General features: G+C 38.4%; 1 protein-coding gene across 1 annotated transcript in view; it reads right to left on the bottom strand.

Moving 5' to 3' along the window:
• Positions 1 to 22,878, bottom strand: part of LOC134536562 (intermembrane lipid transfer protein Vps13D) — a 416,290-nt gene that overhangs the window by 266,829 nt on the left and 126,583 nt on the right. The window contains exons 31-35 of the mRNA XM_063376313.1: positions 21,064 to 21,270; positions 9,995 to 10,155; positions 8,871 to 9,084; positions 8,664 to 8,763; positions 2,392 to 2,516 (exon numbers count right to left, since the gene is read on the bottom strand). Of these exons, the coding sequence (XP_063232383.1) occupies positions 2,392 to 2,516; positions 8,664 to 8,763; positions 8,871 to 9,084; positions 9,995 to 10,155; positions 21,064 to 21,270 (807 nt within the window). The remainder of the gene's footprint in view (positions 1 to 2,391; positions 2,517 to 8,663; positions 8,764 to 8,870; positions 9,085 to 9,994; positions 10,156 to 21,063; positions 21,271 to 22,878) is intronic.

Genomic DNA, 22,878 nt, shown 5'->3' with positions numbered 1-22,878 from the left:
TACCAGAGAAATTTATAGTGTATCTAATAATGTAAATCTGTATAAGATTATAAAAGTCACACAATAAATTAGCCAACATCTATATTAGGGTACAAAGAAAACTTCATGTGAACATCACATTCAATATTTATAACTTCAGTTTTATAATCAAAAAGTGCATTAAAGAGTTGGTTAAAATTCAAAATAGTATGTACAGTAGAACCCCGATTTAACGAAGTGCTACGGTTACCGAAAATGTTTACTCTAAATCGATGTTTCGTTAAATCCGATTTACCGATTTTCAATGACCCCCGCACTCATAATCGCGTACCTACGTTTCCATATCGTAGACAGGGTCGACGCTGATATCTTGTGCTGCCGTGCTATCTCAGACTTCGTCAACTTTCCATCTTCAACGTTTTTGATCTCGCTCGTACGGCCCCCGGTTCGTACGTACACCTCGGTCGTACATACAGATTTTTAGAAACCGTGAAAAATGAGGCATAAAAAAAAGTTTAAAAATATGTAAAGTGTAAGAAATACGTTAAAGTTTATTAAAATACAGTCGCAACCTGCAGCGTTTATAACAAAAACGAGCTACATACACATTGCGTCACAGTAAAAAATTAAAAAAAAAGGCCGCAAATTGATGGAAATTTACCGTCCATAGCGCGCCGTACGCGGAGAAAGGTCATTGTACTCGGTCAGCTGCTGTTACGGCGCGGCGTGGCCGCCGGCTGACTCTCTTTGTTCGCTCAGCTGCGCAGCACTTATAAAAAACGTATTCCAAAAACTAAACACCGCGCACAAAGCTCTTACTGAGAATATAGAGCTGTAGCAAACCGTATGTATTCGGTACTGAGTAACGGGTGCGCCATCTAGTAACGAGTAACGAAACGTTACACACGGCTGCATCTCGTTACTCGCATTTTTCGTATGTTTTACGCATGCGCGCGCATATTCTATGAATTTGCGTTACAAAGAACGATGTTTGTTTATTAAGTAAAGTATAATTTGGAAATTCATTGTCAAAGTTTTTTACTGTTTATTAAAGGTATTGTGTGTGTAGACAAAGTTTGAGATTGGAACAGAAACAACGTAAGAAAGTATTGTTTACAAATTAGAAATATGTATGTTTTTGTTTTTTATTATCGCGTATTTTCACGTTTTTTTTTGTTATTATCTTAAAAGAGATAATATAAAAAAGCCGCATTAATGAGATTTAATTGTTTCTTGGTTAACAAAAACTGTTAATTATCAAATATTGTTAATTGTTTATATTCTATTTATTATTATTTACGCGACGTCATAATGTACGCGTACGCAATATGACTCGATTCGTTGGTGCAACATAACATAGCTTTTTAATGCGGTTTCAGAAGTAACGAGTAACGTAACGAGTACTAATTGTTATAGTAACGAATACATACGGGTACGCTTTTTTTCGTTACTTTTACACATCTAGAGAATAATGATAATGGCGTATTGGTGTGACGTGGTCACAAGTTGAAAAAATCTGGAGTATGGGAAAGGGAATATTTGGAAACGTGTGATTATTGGCTAGCACTGTTACTATGCGGGCGTATTTGGAAGATAACGTGGTGAGTCAAGCCAAGGATGGAGAAGGGGGAGGGGGATGCGGACAAAGAAACCCTTCATGACGTCATGTGTCGCGGACAGTCTATCTGTCCAGGCGCGCGCAATGGCACGCTCCTACGCAATTCAGTTACAGCGCCCGGAGTTTTTAAGCAATTTGAACAATTTTTTTAATTTTTTCGTATTTGGACAGATGATGCAAAGGCACATATTAATATATAGTACCTCCATTCTATTACTGACACCACAGAGTGTATTTTTTAATAAGATTCCATTACTATTTACTTGCATTTTTTGGAAATCTATATTATTATTTTAATAAATTGGTGATTTTTGTTGGTTCCTGAAAACCTTTACGTTAAATCGCTGTTTTCGTTAAATCCGTGTTCGCAAAATCGGGGTTATACTGTATAAGCATTTCTGAAATCGAGCTTCACCACTGTGGAATTCCCAAAAGTTTCCTAGACTGAGAATTATTTGGAAGCGTTAGGTAAAAATGGTAGCAAATCCGGAAAAGGTTTTGTATGCAGTATTTAAATGCAAATATAAAATTTAATTTTAAAACAATTAGGCAACATTTGTTTTCCTTTCATGAAGATATGAACACAAAAACATGTATGTAATAGAAGTAAATGTAATAGCATACAAGCTATTAGGTATTGGTATTAAGTAAATTTGATCATAGTAATATATAACATAAATAAATTAAGATAAAAATAATGAAGAAAAAGTCAACTTTTAAAAAAATACTCCTTAATAAACTTTTAGCAAACAACAAAAAAGCCCAAAATTCATATTTTGTTTTGAAACACATACCATCTACTGACTGACATGGCTGCACTCCAAGCACAAAGCTCTTCACAGCTTCCCACCAATCCAATATCGCCATTAACCGCATGTTGTTCAGCAGTATCGTGAACTTCGAGTGGCCCGGCTTGCTCCTTGAATGCAAAGCCATTACACATTCATAATTATTTCACTACTATTTAACTATTTCTCTCAAGAAAACAGAAAAAAAAATTTAACCCTTAGGCAAGCATCTACTTGAAACTGTTGAAACACATACTACACAACTCAATCAAGCTATTTATAATAAAAAAGAGTAAAAATATTAGGAAGAGAGCAATATGCAAATTAATTATAACAGTCAAAAGAGAACACTTTACACTTAAAATAAATTTGATTTAAAATTAAAAAATTCTGATCAATAAGTAGTATACAAAAAATAAAAATAAAAAATAATTATCAAATATATTTCTAGAATATAAAATTTCAAAAAGGTAGCATTTATTTAAAGTCATATTGAAGAAAAATTATTAATACATATTATGTACAAATAAAAATTGAAAGGGTAAGTGATTATTAAATAAAACAAAACAACCAACCAAAAATCACAACATTTGTTTTTGAATTTGGATGAGAGATTCTTTTTATGAAATTCAAAAGGAACAGAAAAATGTATAAAATTAATAATTAAATGGTTAAATATACTTATTAGACTATACAAAACTATGAGACTTTAAATGAGTAAAAAAAATTAGTGAATAAGATGACCACAAATTAGTGATGTGTCCGTCCTAGTCCTTGGTTATGCCAGTTCTCAACAAATTAACTGGACTGAGAAGTGTAAATATAGACTCAGTACCACAGAAAGCTTAAGGCTAATTAGACCTATGCCCACTGAAAGGCATTGCCTGTGCTGACAAATCTGTGCTGTTGCAGTTGCATGCCTATAGCGAGTTCTTGTCTCTGCTGCCTCCTCAAACCTTTCCTACCCCACCCTCTAAGGCATTCTTCCACGTTTACACCAATCGCAAGTGTCCACTGCCAATTACAAGAAATGACTGGGTTCATCCCTTCCCTGGCTGTTGCTGACCTCTCGGTTGTTGCCTGACTGCACACAGAGCAAGAGAGCTTAGCTAAGGCCTAAGTATATATGCCTGTCGGATCCACTGCCAAATTTATATCATTCTGCACGCATACGTCATAATGGAGCTACTCAGAACATTAGCGTCAGTGAATGGCAATAGGATAATAGATACTATCTCATTTTATATTGTCAACTAATGACTAATTACATCCCAGGTATATATGGCTGCAAAAATCTCCAGTTTCACATTAATTATTTTTTGGTTCATCTTTTAACTTTGAACATTTAGTTAGCAATCTAGTTATTATTCTATCATTGATAGTACTATATCAAGTTTTTTTTTGTTGTGCTTTATTGATTTCTTTTGTAATATGCAATGTTACGTAATGAAGCTTTTACTGTGGCTAAATGTAGGAAAAGGCATATCGTTAAATAAATAAAATTTAAAAAATTGCAGTAAGTAGTATTGGGGTTCACTACTACTGAAGTTTTTAGTAGAAAACGTTTGCTAAGATTTGACATCGGGGTGTATGGTTTGTCGACTTAATAATACGTAACATTGAAACAAACTTCTAGGTCTTGTTGACCTTGTCTTATTCTCTTTATTACTTCTGCTATCAAGTGAGCCTTTTTGGTAACATTAATTTTTTTAACATTTTAAGATATTTTTTATTGAAGTTCAACACATTATCAGAGCAAACTATTAACTTGCTTTCACTATTGTCCCTATTAGTTTATTATTTTATACAACTTGTCTAACTCTGTCAAACCATACATCATACAACATCCTATGCCTATGCGTTCTTCGCCTATATGACTATGGATAATTTTTGCGCTCTGCGAATCAGTATAATTCCACTACAATTTGGCGACAATGTGTATTGGCGGGATGTTACGTCATGAACCCAAGTTATACTTGTTGCATAACATTCTCGCATGTTGTAAGTCTTGCCCTTAAATCAATAATAATTATTTATATAAATGTCCACAAATTTTCAAGTTATTTATATACATAGAATCAATAATTGACTTTCACATCCCTTCTTCTCTATTGTTAAATATTGCCATAAAAAAACAGTCTTTGTACTTAATATAGTACATACATAGCTTTTTTAAGAATTAACATTAAGGCAAAATTTACTCCAATATTTTTACAGTAAGGTTACTTTTGTGATTGTGTCACAGCTTAAAATATGGTGCACGGGATGACTAGAGTCAGTCGAAAATCTACGAGCAAACAAGGACCTTATACAGTATGACATAATTAAACAGCTTACTACACCTTGTTGCTGATCTGAGCAGTTCCTATGGTTTCTATTTAAAAGCACACTGGGGTAACTTCTTTTGACAACCTCACTATTGTATCTTTCTTAGGAGTCCGCGGCACTCTCTGTCCTTCTGGGGGATTCAGCAGGCTCCAAAGCCCCGTCTGCATTGAGTGCCATAGCTAGGACACCACTGTTCTCGCAGCTTCGAGATTCTGACAACGCGACACTTCAGAGGGCTACGAGACCTTTCCAGGGCAGGATCTGGCAGGCACATAAGATGACGGACACCGACCTACGAGGGAGCTGAGTGAGTGCGAGGCTGGTGGCAATGCTGGCACATCTTCATGCAGTGAAGTGAAGGTGAGTGACACCTCGATGAGCGATCAGTGGGCGACAAGCGGGCTTCGTGTACGAAGACTGGTGCCTCGAGACAGTGCCGCAGTGCGGACGAGTGAATAGAGCGAAGCAGTGTTGGGACCGAACATTAGAGAGAGCCACTGTTTAGCCGGGTCCCAGAGGGGAGAATGAATTGTGGAATTACCCAAGTGTCATTAATTTGTGGACAGACATTTAAATTGATATATTATAATTGATAGTGTAAATATGAGCTAATAAATAAAACTCCAATTAATTAATTGAGCTATCCTTTCGGACTTGTTTTTCCCACTTGTAACAATATTAACAACTTTTTTTTTGCTCGGTCAGTATTTAATTTAGTCACACCAATAACAAATTGCTTGAGAAAAATTTAAATCTTGGTTCACAAGAGATTAAAAATCCTATAAAAAAAAAAATATATATATATATAAATGACAGAAGCAAAACACCAAAGCAAATGAAAGTTATATAGTATGTATTATAATGGGCAAGGGATCGAACCCCCTAGTTAACAAAGGTCTGTTAAAAAAATACATTACCACATAGTTTGTTAGTAGAGTTATGAGGCAAAGTGTCATTATAAAAATGTATCCATGCGTGTTGGTCTATAGTATTTTCACCGGGGAAAGGTTTAGCTGTTAGGCTTTCTGTGTAACCAGTTTATATTTATGGTTCTCGGTGCCGGTAAATTTGCAGAGAACCATGAATCAGGGAATGACATATCACTAAAATTAACCAATCTCGGATAATGAGCATACATTAATAAAGACTACAACTTGAAATTATATGATCTGTTACCATCACTCCCACTATAAAAGGTAAAAACTGGCTAGCTGTCATGAGAGTTGTGGTTTTAAGTAGGCCTGTGCGAATATTCGAATTTTCGAATATCAAAACGAATAGTTTATTAATCGTATTTGATTCGATTTTGAATACTAACACTTCGAAAAAACGAATATTCAGTCATTTAAGAAAAAGGCTGAGCGGGATCACTACATCTGGCCACGTAAAGCCCGTTTGAACACAGTAATTCGGAGCGATAACTAACGTATTTTATGTAGAACAATGTCGTCAGGTCGTTTAAAATAGATTTGAACTGTTAGCATACTGATAAAGATAAATACGTGTCTGTAAAATCCATACAACCGGGACGTTATAGGTGACAGTTTTCAGATTAGAGGGTGAAAAATGGTTTGTCAGCACTGTAATTTCGTTCGGAACGTGACGGCGAAGAGAAAGAAAATTGTACAGACCATGTGGAAAACATCTGGCCGCATACTCACAGAAAAGACTCCAAAAGCCTAACATGCTACATCAATGTTTTTCAATAGGATAATACACAGCAAACGACCAAAGCAGGCGGCAAACACCCCCCTCCCCACCACTTTATACCCTTCCACCCTTCCCAAATTCCTCGCGTAGTGACAGCTCAGGCAATTATCCTGTCCCGCGCGTCAAAAAAAAAACTCTTGCCAAGAACTTACTTAAAAGCTTGCGATCACATTACATGGTGTACCAAGATTGTGAAGTAAATGTGTTTTCTATGGGTTGGCCATCATGGAATTCTCAGATAATACATATTTTAACGTTGGTAGTCTACACAAACCAAACTTGGTCCTAAAAAAATTCATAAATAGAACGTGTATCAGAATATTTAAAATTGAATTGCGATTAAAATAATAATTGTATAATGTATTAATTTTTGTCATTCATTATTACATTTTTATTACTACATGTGCGACCGTAACTTGTGATGAAAGTCGGCATTACTGTTGTATTACTAAGTAACAGATTTCTCTGTAAAGTTATTTAAAAAAAACAAGATTCATATTTAGTCTGGATCCCAAAAATGGGTTTATTTTATTTTTTAGCATATTCTGAGAATACATATGTGATTTATGCCCTATTTAATGCCAATGTAGCGACAATGCATCCATGTTCATGAATATAAAGTAAGTTTCCCTAATCAGTACATGCTTCATAATTTTTTTTATTTAATAACGAATTAAAAGTACAATACAGTCGAATCTCGTTAATCCGTGATGCGCTAATTCGGGAATCGGATAATCCGGGACAATTTAAAAGAGAAGAAAAAAAATAAGTAAAAATTGTCAGCGCTTAAAATTAACGTCACGCGGGCCGGCGGCCGGCAAACACTGCAAGCCATCGTGTGGGCCGCCAAACTCTGCAAAGCTGTTTGTAATAACCCTTTGTGTCGCCCCCCTTTCAGCTGTCACATTTGTCACTCTTTAAACTTGAGGGGGATGTCCTGACTTCTGCTTCCCGTCTCCCTTTGTTTGTTTTTACCCGCCAACGCACGCAGGCGCCTGGCGAGTGACGTGTCTGGCTGGCATTCGGCTGTATGAAGTGGACGAAGGGGGAGGGTGCAAGGTCAGCACGATCTTATCTTTATCTCTTCGGCTGTTGTAAATGACCGTGAACTAATGGCTAGGCAGTGCTGTATTTTTTTAAGCTGAGACACTAATTCGAAGACGGCCGGCCCTTACCGTGAACGGCCTTAACCCAGCTGCACGCCGGTGTCTGAGAAGCTTGACAAGACCTTCCAGGCTTTTGATCGCTAGTCCGTGAAATTCGGTAATCCGTGATTATCTCGGTCCTGACCATCACGTATTTACGAGGTTCTACTGTACCTCAATAGGATGTGTTCCAAGGAAAACGTAAACAGGCCAAGTAAATTGCCCATCCCTAGATATAACATGTTTTATGGGATTTCAATTCTCATTCCAATTATTTGAACTCAATATTCGTATTCGAGAATAATTTGGTATTCGTATTCGAATTCGATTCGAACTAAAAAACTGATATTCGCACAGGCTTAGTTTTAAGCCATGTAAAAAAATGTGAAAAATAATTCTGGCAGCATTAAACAGTGTATTGCATTCAGTGCATCACATATTTGAAGGTGGTCTATTGTTGGATCTGTATGACAAACTCCCGCCAAGGAGACGTAGTCACCTATGTGTGGAACCGTTGTGTTGGTGATAAAACAACAGGGAGTACGACTAGGCTGAGAAGCACATTTGTGCCTTGTTTCGGATCTACTGATTAGTTAAGTGGAAAAACAAGTTTTACCCCTTTGTACATAGGGACATGGTACAAGATCTTTGCTCGTGTGCAGTTTGCCGCTGTGGAACTTCCAACAGCAAGTTGCAAACGAAACATCTATCAATTTAGTTCTTCCAGTTTTTTATTCTTCACGACAAGTATCACTGTATTTTTTTTAATTTGTTGATCCTGCAGCAAGGGAGTGTTTGGTCCAGGAATAGAAGAAAATCTGGTATCGTTAACTTATTAATTATTAGCCTTGCTTTGACCCCTCTCTTCATATAGAACTCCTTTAAAACAAACACACACTTTGGTCCCATAATGTTTGATATAAAGAAGTTTTATTGTATGCATTAAGGAAAGAAGGAACAGGAATCCAAACAGTGAATTTTAATTGTTTTTCAATTTTATTAACCATTCTCTTATGATTATTATTATTAATAATATTATTAAAGATTAATTTTTCTATTTGTAAAAATACTTGTGTCAGGTTTTAAATATCATACCTGTGATGAACTTCAGCCTGAACACGATCTCCTTCAAAAGACATGTTGATTGGTTGGAGTATGTTTGTGAACACATTTGAACGTTTGTTAACAGGTTCAGCTACAACATAAACACCAGTTTATTATTACCCATCAGAACGAAAGATTTTCCACATAATCCACAAACAAAAAGAAGAGAAATTAACCGATCACAGCGCCAGAGCTTACCTTGAAATCGTGTGTCGGCAACCAGGATTTCCTGCGACACTAAATCCACGTCCTGAGTGCCATTGCTGAATGTTTCGAGAAGCAGGCGGGACTTGATGAAGTTGATGCAGGCAAGCGGTGAGTTGGTACTATGACTGACTTGCAGCTTCAAGGTCACATTAAGTAGGTCCAGCTGCAGGGAAAAGTGTGTCCACACCTGGCCAAATGCCCCAACCTGCAGTGGAAACATTCATTAAAAAGTGAACACAATAACATCCAATCTTCTGTTTCTAAAACTAAATTCGCCAGAAAATAAAACCATAAAATCTTAAGCCCATCTATTCGTGTGTTTCTGATTTAGGCATCTTGATAAAAAAAAACAATAATTTTGGTAGGAAAAAAGATTAAATATTCAAGATGGCCAGGACTAATCCCCTCTAAATGCAACACTATATAAAACAGGCCGAGAACAGTTATTAGGTCAGTAAATATAGTTCTGAATCCAAAAACAAAATACAAAATGTGTTGCAGTTTTAGAGTTATAGGCATTTTTTGAAATTTTTTTAACTCCCAAACTCAACCAAATTAGCAGATATGTACTATGACCAAAAATCTTTGCTACACAATCACAAAGAACCCTAATAGTGATAACAATTCAAAAAAAAAAATTTAAAAAATGCTAAACTTCAATGGGAAAATTAATATTCGGAAATCTTATGCGGCAAAACACTTTCAATCTAGTAAATTTGATTACTCATACTGTAATACAAATTACTTCGCTAAGTTGGCAAGTTATTTGAAAATATCGCAAATTAAAGGAAGTAATTTACTAAGTTAGCAAAGAATTTTTTTTTTACTATGTATTGCAAAGAATTATTTTCCCCATAATTACAGCATGTTTTTTATTTGGACTCATTATATACACACACACACACACACACACACACACACACATATATACACATATAATATACACACACATATATACACAGATATATATACACACACACATACGTATACACACACATACATATACACACACATACATATACACACATACACAGCCACACTCACACACACAGCCACACACACACAATATTAGAGTGTAGGATTCTAGTTGGGGACCGTTGGAGTCACGAGACCACCTGCTTGCTGGGCGAGTGGTTGTCGACGGCGCGGCTGCTTCGGAGGTCGTCCAGCGGCTCGGCGAGGTTGCCCGCCAGCAGCCCCCGGATCAGCTGGTACTGGGACAGGTCCAGGGCCCCGTGCAGCGTGGACAGCACGCCCTTCACGCTCAGGTCCGGAACTGCACACGTCCGCACCCGCCTCACCTCTCGCTTCAGTTCCCGACAAACACTACAACTTTTGACAAGTAACATATGATAGAGGATTTTTTAAAAATGAATCTCCCCCCCCCCTCAAATAATAGCATTATTCGTAGAAATAGGTATATCTTCACTAAACCCTCATGAGAACAAAGCATGAAAGAAAATTTCCTTTAAAATAAATTTTAAAAATTTAGAACTTGACCTATTAAAAGATACAAATTGATCACTTCAATAAGATTCCCTCTTAATAATTGTGAATTTTTACGTACATTGAAAAAACTTGTTGACAGTGATTTACATTACTGGTAAGAAGAAAAAAAATTGACCTTGTAAACTTCAGAGTTTATCAGAGTTAAATTTTTAAATTTTTACTTTATCCCTCTAATATTTGTCTCTCTTTTTCCTCGAATACTGAATCCTTTAAATACCAAGGATTTGATTGGCCCATCGCTACTAAAAACCAATACAGGTTAGTTATTTAAGCACATATTCAACCACAGTGTGGAATGTTAAAATTTTATTTCTTTTCATTCAAAAAGTGAAAAAACTTGTACATATAAGGATCACACTAAATGTTTTAAACAAAAATCAGCATAAAATGTGAGATTTGTATGAGCATAAATACTGTAGTTATGATAGTGATTGATGAAATTTGGAGTTGAGAATAATGGTATGAGCATGGGAATCAAGAAACGGTAAACATAATCATTGTAACATCCATAGTTACTTTCTAACCTCTCAAGAATCCGGCTTTGACCCTTCAGTAATGTCCCTGTGATGCCCGATTCGGGGCAAAACCCCAGTGTTTGAGAACCAATAGTGATGTGACGGTTCCCGTGCTCAGTTCTCAGAAAATTAAATGGTACTGAGAACTGTAAACATAATCCAGGTACCACAGAAATCTTACAAACTGAAACTTTCCAGGTGAAAATATAATAGAATACCCTTAAAACGCAGTTGTGCATTTCTGGCGACCAACACGTACATGTCATTCTAACTTCACTAAGGCCAATGAATAGGTGTGACAAATGACAGTAAAGTTTTGTAAATCTTTGCCAACTGCCAGCTGCAGTGTCCTCTTCCTTCCTTCACCCCTTGCCCTAGCCGCCAAGTGACCGGTGGAAACATAATGCCCGTAAGAAGTGTTCCTGCCAGGAGACAAACAAAAAAGTTCTTCCTTCAGAGATCCTAACACTATTTATGTCCTTATTTTCACTAGGAGACAAGGATAAACATTTAAACTAAAACTACACCTATGGTAAAATAACTGCTCAACTAAACTTAAAAATAAACGACCACAATTTAAAGTTATCTAATACTCATTAACTGTAGGTTTTTGCTACCAGGTACTTTTGCAGCCCTACATCACATATAACTCAACTGAAAAATCATATGTCAGTGTACTTTTTTAACAGATGTGTTACCTTGTAGATTAAATCCCTCACTCACTATAATGTACAGTAGAACCCTGTTATAATGTTTTTCAAGGGAGCACAAGAAAAAAACATTATAAGCAGGAAAATGTTATAAGCAGTGTACACAAACGTGTACTTAAAGAAATTAATATTTTCTTTTTATAATTACTCATGAACTCTATTGCAGGATTTAATAACAGGGCGCCAGAGGTATTCAACAAGTAACAACAAAATAATACTATCAATAATTATTTTTATTGCATTAACCATAGTATGAAAAACCTCGAGTCATGGAATCAACAAAACCAACAAATATTAAATAACTAAATGAGTTCAGTCTATGGGATGTCGTAGATAACCTGACTCTTAAACAAAATAAAATAAAAGTATTTCAGTTCCTGAAAGTGTTCACAAAGTAAAAAGTTTTGGGGTTTGCTCCGGCTTGCTCGAGCATGAAATTCTTAACTTCTGGACCTCTGAACTTGTGTGTGAGTAAATTGTGGATTTTTAAATATTTTTGCCGATATTTGCCGAAAGTCAATAGTCACGTAATTTGATAATAATTCAAAGTTTATACTAATACAGTTCAACTACGTCGACGGTAAAATTTACGTTAGTGTCCCAATATTATCTTAACTCTGGACGATTAAGATCGTTCAGAAAATACGTCGTCACTCACGTAAATTGAATGCAATACCTCTGCATTCAATATCAGGGCGTCGCTGACTATTGCCCTGTAAGCAGATGTAATTTTCACAATAATAATGCCGAAATTAACTTCGCCACGTATAAATATTCCCCGAGGGAATAAACGTCTACCCGCAATAAATGGCGTCATTTTTCACTCTTTTTCTTCTCTCTTGCCTAAATTAAATTGTTACTTGAAATAGGCCAATCACGGCCGCGACACGTTAGCGTCCTTTTTACCTAAGCCAATAAAATGTCCTTATTACACAAGCATAGGCTCGTTGAAGCTGTTCCAAACGCCGCGATTATATATATCAGCAGTTGTCATGACGACGCAGCACGAGCTGCACGCACCGCCATGCGAGAAACAAAACAAAACACTGCCGAAAGTCCGGGAAGCGGTATTAACCTCGAATGTAAAACAATAACAAACAGTTTCAGATAGTCTGATAATACCGTAGTATTACAGCAGGAAATCTCAAATTAGCACTTAACAATGTTCGAGGTTTGTACCAATGGACTCACCAAGCTATGTAAACAACTTTAATGTTAAAACCAAAGATAGTATACTTGATACATGAATTTTCTGAAACAAGCCAACAATTTTTCAACTTCGTCTTGTTCCCTGGTTAAATTTTGTTTGTCTTTAAAGATACACTGCCACATTTTTGTAAAATTGTCTCACGATTCATGATGACAACATTAAGAGTGAGAACGTCTACTCCTTCGCCACCTGAAAATGTTTAATTTTGGGATTCCTACGTATGAATGAAAAAAAAAATTATTTGTAAGCAATAGAAAACACTTTTAGTTATGCCCTCTCTCAATGGTTGGCAACTTAAATATCGTAGGACTATGTACGTGCATCTAAATACCCACTGGAATGGCAAGGAAGAGAAGAGTTGACTAAGGGTGCCAACTGAACATGAACATTGTGTACCTTCAGTATATTGCATTAAATTGTATTTTAACAAACTTCATGTATTGTATGGCAGTGATTGTAAACTTAAACAGACATAAAGGATTTTATCTTAAGTGTTGGAATAATTTGGTTTTAAAACATTCTTTCCCCATTTATTGAATGTTAGAAAGCAAACATTATAAGCAGGAAATTACACTATTTATGAACGTTATATGCAGGAAATAAATACATTGTCCTTACGGGGGAAATATTGGGACTTTAAAAATATGACATTATAAGCAGGAAAACATTATATGCAGGAACATTATAACAGGGTTCTACTGTATACATAACTTACAATGGCTTTTGAGAGTTACTACTGTCATATTAGTTTTTATTATTTATTTTTTATAGTTTAGTTAATCTCTTGTAAAAAAATGTTTTGCATGTTTCTCAAGTAATTTTCTATTGGCGTGCTTCAATTAAATATTTACTGAGCAAAAAAAGGTTTTAATTTGTATCACTAAAAATTTTCAGTGCCACAGGATGTCGGTACAGAGCTGCTCCAGCCATATAGTTAGACGTGAAGCAACTGTGCTCCTTACAATTGTCTTGTTTGTGGTCAGACTATGGTAAAGTGGGGTGTTGATAAGTTATATTAAACAAATATACAATTTACTAGGACCTACTGTATCTTAGGTGTGACTTAAAATTGTGTGTACTCCATATTTGGTGTCACTGGAAACTGTGTGGAGGTTAACCTAAAACGGAGAACCAAGAATCAATATTTAAAAACTGGAACCGAATCGAGAACTGGAAACAAAAAAAGAAAAGGAGAACTGACACATCGCTACTACCGTATTTACTCGCATATAGGTCGCCATCGCATATAGGTTGCACCCATAATTTGAGGTCTTGAATCTGGTATTTAATATTCCCCCCATATAGGTCGCACCAGTAATTTAGTGACGCGAATGGCCGGCGCGCCGTGCACGAAAGAGTTAACGGGTACTGTAAAACTCCGCTACTACGAGAGATGATAATGGCGTGATAAATTGTTGTAACAACATGTACTCATAATAACCGAATATAGAAAATTGAAGTCAAGTTAGATTCCTGACTTCTTATAAGTCTTAATTGTAGACTATAACTCGAAAACTGTACTTTGTATTGAAAAAATGCAAAGAATAAAAGTTTTAGTAAATTTAATTACGAATAAAAAAGGCCTGTTATGATTTTTTATATCTACAGCGGTTTTCGTTATGGGTTTTGATAAATACTCACGCTAAGTGAATTCACGTCACGCGAGTTCAGCTATGCTAGCCGGCTGGTTGTTATTTTCGTTCAAAACGTGGCGAAGGAACTTGTGTGGATCAGGTAGAAAACATTCGACTATAAACGAAAGATATATGAACAATGCTATCCTGAAATGCTGTGACATGTTTTTGGAGTAGATAATCACAGAGACAGACCGACAGGATGCGCTTCCGCCCTTGCCATCAGCGATGTTTATTTTGACAGCTCAAGCAATTATCTTTTCCACGACCCTTCACAGCATAAAAAAAAAGAAGAAAAAAAACACGTTTGAATGCAGATGGAAAAGTAACTATGCAGTAAAATAAATATATTTACGGCCCTGCTAAATTTTTCTATTCAATAAAATTCGAGGTATTAGTGATTTTTCAGCAGAAACTGCTGTGTGACTAATAAAAAAATTGTATCATAATAACTTAAACTTATTAACGGCGAAGGACAGTTGTGTAAGCCCATAAAAATATTTATTTTACCGAGATAGGACTACACAACCTGGCTTTTGCCACACGCGGTGTGGGAGGGGAGGAGGATGCTGATAGTTTCTCACACAGAAGGTTGAAATAAGGGAGGGAATGTGTTGAAATGTTAGTTGGAAAAGGGGGGTAAAGTGTTTTTACATGGTTTGTGGCTCTGGGAGGGATGAGCCTTGAAGAATTAGCAGGGGATGGGAGAGGTAAGTGTCACGTCACGTCACGTATGACGTCAAGCCGCCGCTACCGCCAGCCTGGCCGGACGAGTTTCTTATGCTATCGCAGAAGCTACCACAGTGGCTTTTCGTGTGATAGTGGACGCGCCAAGCTCGGCTAGACACTGCCGCGTGGACAGTCTAGAGGGGTGGTATCTATTTTTAGCCGTATTTTGTATGCCTGCCTGCTTACACTACAGCTCTCGCCAAGATAAACGTGAACACATAGCGCCCAACAAAGTGTAACAGACTTGTTTTTCAGCCGATTTTACTCATTTTTTGACTTTCTCTGATCAAATTTTTCACGGTTTCTCAAAAAACAGTCGTATAAACGGAAGGACGCATCAGAGGGGGGTTGCATCGGCGGAATTCTACTGTATTGAAAAAAAAATTCCTCAAAAATTAAAAAAAAAATTTTCTTCAAATATAGGTCGCACTTGATTTTTTCCCCATCAATTCTGGTAAAATTGCCGCGACCTATATGCGAGTAAATACGGTAACCACTAATCTACAGTGAATTGGATTAGCTTTCACAGCACAAAAACATGTTCATTCTGAACGATGCTGCTGGTACTGTGGTAGATTCTGTAAAGCACCATCTGAAGCCAGAGTACAGCAACTTTCTCATACTGCCACTAACACAGTATTCGGTTATGCTTGTAAGCTTACACGCTAAAACAAAAATGCACTAATTCAAGGTGGGAGTCTAGACCGAGAACTAAACTTGGGAGATTTGATTATTCACTCTAGCTTGACGGGGCTGAAATCCAGAAGCCAGGCCGATCAAGACAATGACAATGGTCGCAAATATCCAAGGAGACTTTGGACTGCTACGCTGTCAAAGCTATTGTCATAGAAAGGTGAAGATGGAAGAGTAGATACGTGTTTAGGATGTAATTAGTAGAAACAAGAGTAAATGGTAACTTGTGATAAAACCGAAATAATGCATAAATACAACTCATACCATTGAAATGCAAGTTAATACAACATTTAGCACCAAAATGCAACAAAATCAATCAGCAATTTGACAAAACTTAACTCAAACCACAAAAACCTTAACATTTACTATGGTATATTCTATATTGATTGAATGTAATTTATTTAGCATGAATTTTGTACCAAAATGTATGAACTAATATGGATTGAAAAAAAAATTAATATTATGCTGTCTGATCTTGCTACAAAACAGTTTTTATAAAAATAAAAACCTAAATTTTCTATTCTAGAAACGAAGTTGGACTAAAAATAAAACCATAAAACCTTGTCTATACCCATGGCCTATAATAAGGAACCAGCCCAGCCAGCATTTGCCACAAGTAGTGATGGGCCGAGACTCGAAAATTCGAGTCGAGCGAGTAGCATCAGCTCGGCTCGGCTCGGCTTTCCAGTTTATTTTACTCGACGGGGCGAAACTCGAAAGGAAATTCGGGTAAAACTCGATGATAAAATATAATAAAATTGAATTACAATTCTTAATATCTCCTTACGTGACTTTGGCCGACACTAAAAATTACGTACCTAAGACCGAAACACGTACTTACAAACAACGACGACAATCGCCATATTATTTATATTTTGGTTTTACATATTGCCAACTTAACAGGTGTGACCACATAGCAAAGAAGACGAACACATTCTAATAAACAAAACACGAATTAAATTTTATAATCATAATATCGGCACAAATATTACTTTTTTTTTAGTAAATCCGTGCTACAACCGGCGCAACGTTACAATAATAAATTAACGGTAGCGTTATATTTGTGTTACAGAGCGCATGATTGCGACTGATACGCCACCAATCACGAAATGGCATTTTACAAAAAACTTTGTCTAATGGTTCCACTAATTTTAGGAAGTGTAGGTTGGCGAACATGAATTTTTTTTCCGTGTTTGTTTACACTATTACGTTCGGTGAGATTTCATTTTGTATAATTGTTTGCTATCAATGTTAAGTGGCAAGTTAAAATAAATTATGAAGTATAAAGTATTTTATAAAGTGTAACTATTCAATACAAATACAAAAGCATGGATTGGTTGGAAGTGCCAGCTTGCGATTGGCCGGCAATGTAACGGCGTTAGTGTTGTAGCAATTATATTTAAATGTATTATATTTGTTATGGTAATGTTTATTGTAATGTTGCGCCAATTGTAGCACGGCCTTACACTTCCCATAAGTGAAAGTTTTCAAAAATGTTCTAATGATTGTGTGAAACTTAACCTAACCATCGCGCCTACAAGCCTAAATTATATTCATTGTTTTTATTAACTCGTGAATGCTGCAGGCCGCAGCTAACTCGTTCGGTCCAAAATAATCATTGGAATCACCAAACTGTTTGTGCACAAAGTCGTGTTCCTTTGTCGTAAACGGTACATAATCTCCAATCTTTCGGCAATTAAAATTTTGTTGCAGAATAACAGTAATTTTTTTCCCCGCCACGTTAGTGTTAATTTAGGCGTACTTTTACTGAGCAAACACTCACAATGTCAGTCAAAAATTCATCTTCTAAAGGTATGTGGCCTTAAAGTATTACGTACTTCTTATAGTTATATGCTTTCCATAAAAATATTTTTAAATATGTACTGCTAGGAATATATTTTCATTATGTTTTGTAGGCTGATACCACAGTCTTTAATATTCTCTTTTATAGGTGGTATAAAATACTGTATTTACCCATGTACCACCCGCACATTTTTTCCGAAAAACAACATTCAAAAATCGGGGTGCGGGTCATACACGGAATTTGAGGTTTTGGACAAAAATTAAGACTGAAAAAAATGGATTTATCATACATTACAGAATGCTGGAAGCATTTATTACAATGAAAATATAAGTATCCAACCCGTTACTATCATATTGTAGCGCGGGTGAATAGCAAACAATCAATATTGTTAACTACGTCGTGCGCCGCGTGTACAGCTTGCGTCGCCCGCTGGGATGTGCCAAGGCGGCACCGAACCGTGGGATTTCCAACTCACTTGATGGGAAAGAAGACGACGCAGTCTGGAACGACAATGACTCTTCTGATGACAGCATGATAGATGATCTTAGTGACGGCAGTGTAAGTAGGCCCTATTTTTACTTGCAGTTGTTTTCTTTTGTGGCAGGTTTTATGAATGAGTTTGTTAACACTACGATCTTTATTTTTCTTTGCAGGATGTTGAAACGGACTGAACAGTTGACGATCGTTTTTATTGCATACCAACATTTTAAAATTTATATCACCAAATTGACGTCTGTTGTTTTAGAAATTGAATATTACTGTTTTTTTCTTAATATTCCATGCATTTATGTTAATAAAATTTATGTTAATAAAATTCTGTGTTTACTTTGTTGTTACAATGACAGACTATTTTTCCCTATTTATGCTGGCACATGTAAATGACATTATAGTGAAAAAAAAATTTTTTCCTGGAAAGTGTGTTGAAAATTAGGGGTGCGGGTCACACATGGGGGCGGGTGGTACATGGGTAAATACGGTAATCAAAATGATTACTGTACAATATTTTAATTTTTTATAGTTTTTTTGTTGCTTATTTGAAATTGATTTCATTTACCATGTAAATAGTTAACTGCACTATTGGAACAGTTTTTGTATAACTATTAACATATTTTTCAATTTTTATAATGAGTTAATTTACTGTGATTAGTAATGTAACTAGTAGTATGATGCTCTACAGAATACCTCAATTATTGAATTGTATTATATCAGTTAAGAATTTATTCTAAATGAATTATTTGTATTAATACTTGTATTTTAAATATATTTGATTAAGTGGGCCATGATATAACAAGACAACCATCTAAGGACTCTTAGCTGTAAAGAGCAAATATTCAAGCTCGACTTAAGTGTCTAAGATTCAAATAAAAATTCAGACTCAAATAGACTCGACTTGAATTTATGATCTACAAACTCGACTCGAATAGACTCGAACTAATTATTGTAAAATTCGACTCTACTCGACTCGACTCTACTCGACTCGACTCGACTTAAAAATATGCAGGTTCGTACATCTCTAGCCACAAGTGATTCTGGTAAACCTTGGGACGATAAGATCGGAATGGCGGGATCTCTGTCCTCCAGAACAGTGGTTCTCAAACTTTTTGAACTTGGGGCGCATTTAAAATCCTACAAATGATTGTAGGCGCACCAAATACAGTAAAACCTATTTGTTGCGACCCCATTTATTGCGACCACCTCTCTATTACAACCCAATTTCGAGGAACCGTTAAAAAAATTGCCGAAAATCCAAAGAAAATCGGACAGAAAATAAGTTTTTTGTGGTGAGTAGAGTGTTACTGCGTTTCTCTTGCTGAGTGCTGTACTGCCGTAGGCAGCGCATATCTAAAAATAGATACCACTTCCTGTTGACCGCTGTCAGCACTTAACAACCCCCATTCCACTTGCTGGCAGGGTGCAGATAAAGGTTTTTGTGGCAACGTGTTTACGTTTAGCTTTTAGCGAGTGTCTAATGTGGTACGCAGTTAACGCAAAGAACGCTACCTGCTGGATTTCTCTTTATTTTGATTACTATCGGTTGACAATACACAGCGACCGACTGAATGCATGCCCGCCTCGACTTGTTTTAACTGCCGCAGCGATGTTTATTTTGACAGCTCAAGCAATTATGTTTTCCCGCGGGTTGATAGAAAAAGGTCGCTTCACCCAGCATAAAAAAAAAGGCTACGCCACTTATTGCCCACGCAGGAAACACACTGGCTGCCGTCTGTCTCCCTCACATTTATCTTTCTTCTAACATTCCACGTCTCGCCTCTCGCACGAGCAATAACGAAACGACCACACATTGGGCCGTTTTATGCTTTGTTTGGTGACAGCAGCTTGATTTTATTTGGTATATTCCTTTTCATAGGACCCTTGCTATTAAAATACATTTATATTTAATTTTGAAAGCTTGTAAATTCCTTGCCAGAGATGACTGAACTCGAACTTGGTGTGAAAAGTGACATATTTTGACCCCTCCTTCGCCGCTTTAGTACCTCATTCTTAATAGCCCAATTTAAGGGAGAAGGGAGGGTGAAATGAGCATTTTCTCACTGAAGGTTTTTCAAAGGGGAGCGAAGTTGGGGTGTTATAAGGGAGGACACTAGATGGTTTGTGTGTCTGGGAGGGATGATGTTAACAAGAGGGGAGGGAGGGGTGAGCTCATGCATCATGAAGGCGCTGCCGCCAGCCAGCCGGGCGAGCTTCATGTGCGCCCACTCGCGTTGCAGAACCTACCGCTGCCATATTTTTAAAGGAAATGTCCCATTATTTTTCTGTTATTCTTACATGAACATTATTGGAAGTATTAAAGCCGACACAAAAATACGCTGTGTGTTAAAATTAACAGATTTAAATGATCTTTCATTTCGTTTTTTTTTTTATTTATTTTTTTTTTTTTCTGATTTTCACATTTTGGTCAAAATGTCCCATTTTTTGACGGTTCCCGAGAATGTATTCGTAAAATCACTGCTTCGTTAAATCAGGGGTTTGTGACATCGGGGTTCTAGTGCATTTAACTACGGAAAGCAGAAAACGTACATGTAAACTAACACATATTTTCTTTAGAGGTGGCCTGTAGGGCGAGGGACTTGTCATGAAGGTTGAAGTGGGTTTAAAGCAATGCCGTCTAGCATTGTGAGTGACAGCATCCTGCCATTGTACGGCTGGTTAGCGAGTAGCAGTTTGGGAAGCAGGGGGGTTTTGACCTGAACTGAAAATTTCGGAAAACATATTACGACCCCCCTTCTATTACGACCCTATTCCTGGGAACCGTGAGGGGTCCTTTCAGAGAGGTTTGACTGTACAAATTTCAGATAAACGTGTTACGATAATTGTAATAAAATATCACGTACCTAATGTTTACAAACAGAGGGACTCACCGGGGCGCACCAGGTGCGTGTCGAGGTTGCGGTCCACCTGCAGCAGCAGCCGGCACTTCTCGCGCAGCAGCGAGGGCCCCTGCTTGCTCACGCAGCTCCCGCCCAGCTGCAGCCCACAGCACGGCTGCTCGGGCTTCGGCTCGCTCCGGCCCGCGTACAGGTCCATGTCCAGCAGCTCCACCAGCATCACGTCCAGCAGCGGGCCGCCTGCCGGGAGCACACGCCACCACTCACCCTCCTCTGAGCTGCGGCCGGTCACGGACGCTTGCACCTCTCCCGTGGCAAACATTCAAGTTACAGCTGCCACATTTTTACATCAATTGTCCGATTTTTTGCTTTTTCTTCTTATGGGAACATAATTAAGAGTATTACAACCCACACTAAATATACGCCAGGCGTTAAAAAGTAACATTTTGACATGATAATGTCTTATAAATCGATGAACACCGGCTGTACGCACGAAAAATTGTCACGTTCCGCCTGAGCCGAGCGTGCAAGAACCGGCCAACCACCGTGCGAGAAAATCTTCTATAATATCAAACAGGTTAGGCGGGCTTTTTAAATAATTGTTCCCGATTAAATTTAAACAAATTATTTAAATTAAATTTGCAAAAACCTGCAAATAATATTTGAGAATTAAAAAGTATGCAAATTTTCATCAATGTTTTCTTATGACGTTATCACGTAAAATTATCGTCCGTAAACCGACTTTACAGACAACCCCCCTTTTTTTATAGGCTTTCAATGTGATTTTTTTTACAATTCCTTCTGATTATTTATATTCCGGTATCAAAAATGTCACATTTGTGGACGGTCGCCGAGGATGCACCCAACGTGTTGGGCCGGCTGGAAGCTGTTGCTGACGGACAGCCTGCCCAGGTCCACCACCTGCATGTCCGTGGACCCAGCACTCACCATGTTGGGCGGGGAGGGCGCCGGCGGCTGGAAGCTGTTGCTGGCGGACAGCCTGCCCAGGTCCACCACCAGCATGTCCGGGGACCCAGCACTCACCATGTTGGGCGGGGAGGGCGCCGGCCGGCTGGAAGCTGTTGCTGACGGACAGCCTGCCCAGGTCCACCACCAGCATGTCCGGGGACCCAGCACTCACCATGTTGGGCGGGGAGGGCGCCGGCCAGCTGAAAGCTGTTGCTGACGGACAGCCTGCCCAGGTCCACCACCAGCATGTCCGGGGACCCAGCACTCACTATGTTGGGCGGGGAGGGCGCCGGCCGGCTGGAAGCTGTTGCTGACGGACAGCCTGCCCAGGTCCACCACCAGCATGTCCGGGGACCCAGCACTCACCATGTTGGGCGGGGAGGGCGCCGGCCGGCTGGAAGCTGTTGCTGACGGACAGCCTGCCCAGGTCCACCACCACCATGTCTGGGGACCCAGCACTCACCATGTTGGGCGGGGAGGGCGCCGGCCGGCTGAAAGCTGTTGCTGACGGACAGCCTGCCCAGGTCCACCACCAGCATGTCCGGGGACCCAGCACTCACTATGTTGGGCGGGGAGGGCGCCGGCCGGCTGGAAGCTGTTGCTGACGGACAGCCTGCCCAGGTCCACCACCAGCATGTCCGGGGACCCAGCACTCACCATGTTGGGCGGGGAGGGCGCCGGCCGGCTGGAAGCTGTTGCTGACGGACAGCCTGCCCAGGTCCACCACCAGCATGTCCGGGGACCCAGCACTCACCATGTTGGGCGGGGAGGGCGCCGGCCGGCTGGAAGCTGTTGCTGACGGACAGCCTGCCCAGGTCCACCACCAGCATGTCCGGGGACCCAGCACTCACCATGTTGGGCGGGGAGGGCGCCGGCCGG

This window comes from Bacillus rossius, chromosome 11 (genome assembly GCF_032445375.1).
Source record: "Bacillus rossius redtenbacheri isolate Brsri chromosome 11, Brsri_v3, whole genome shotgun sequence".
Lineage (NCBI taxonomy): Eukaryota > Metazoa > Arthropoda > Insecta > Phasmatodea > Bacillidae > Bacillus > Bacillus rossius.
The sequence above is the reverse complement of the archived record's forward strand: the minus strand, read 5'-3'. Positions and strand labels throughout refer to the sequence as shown.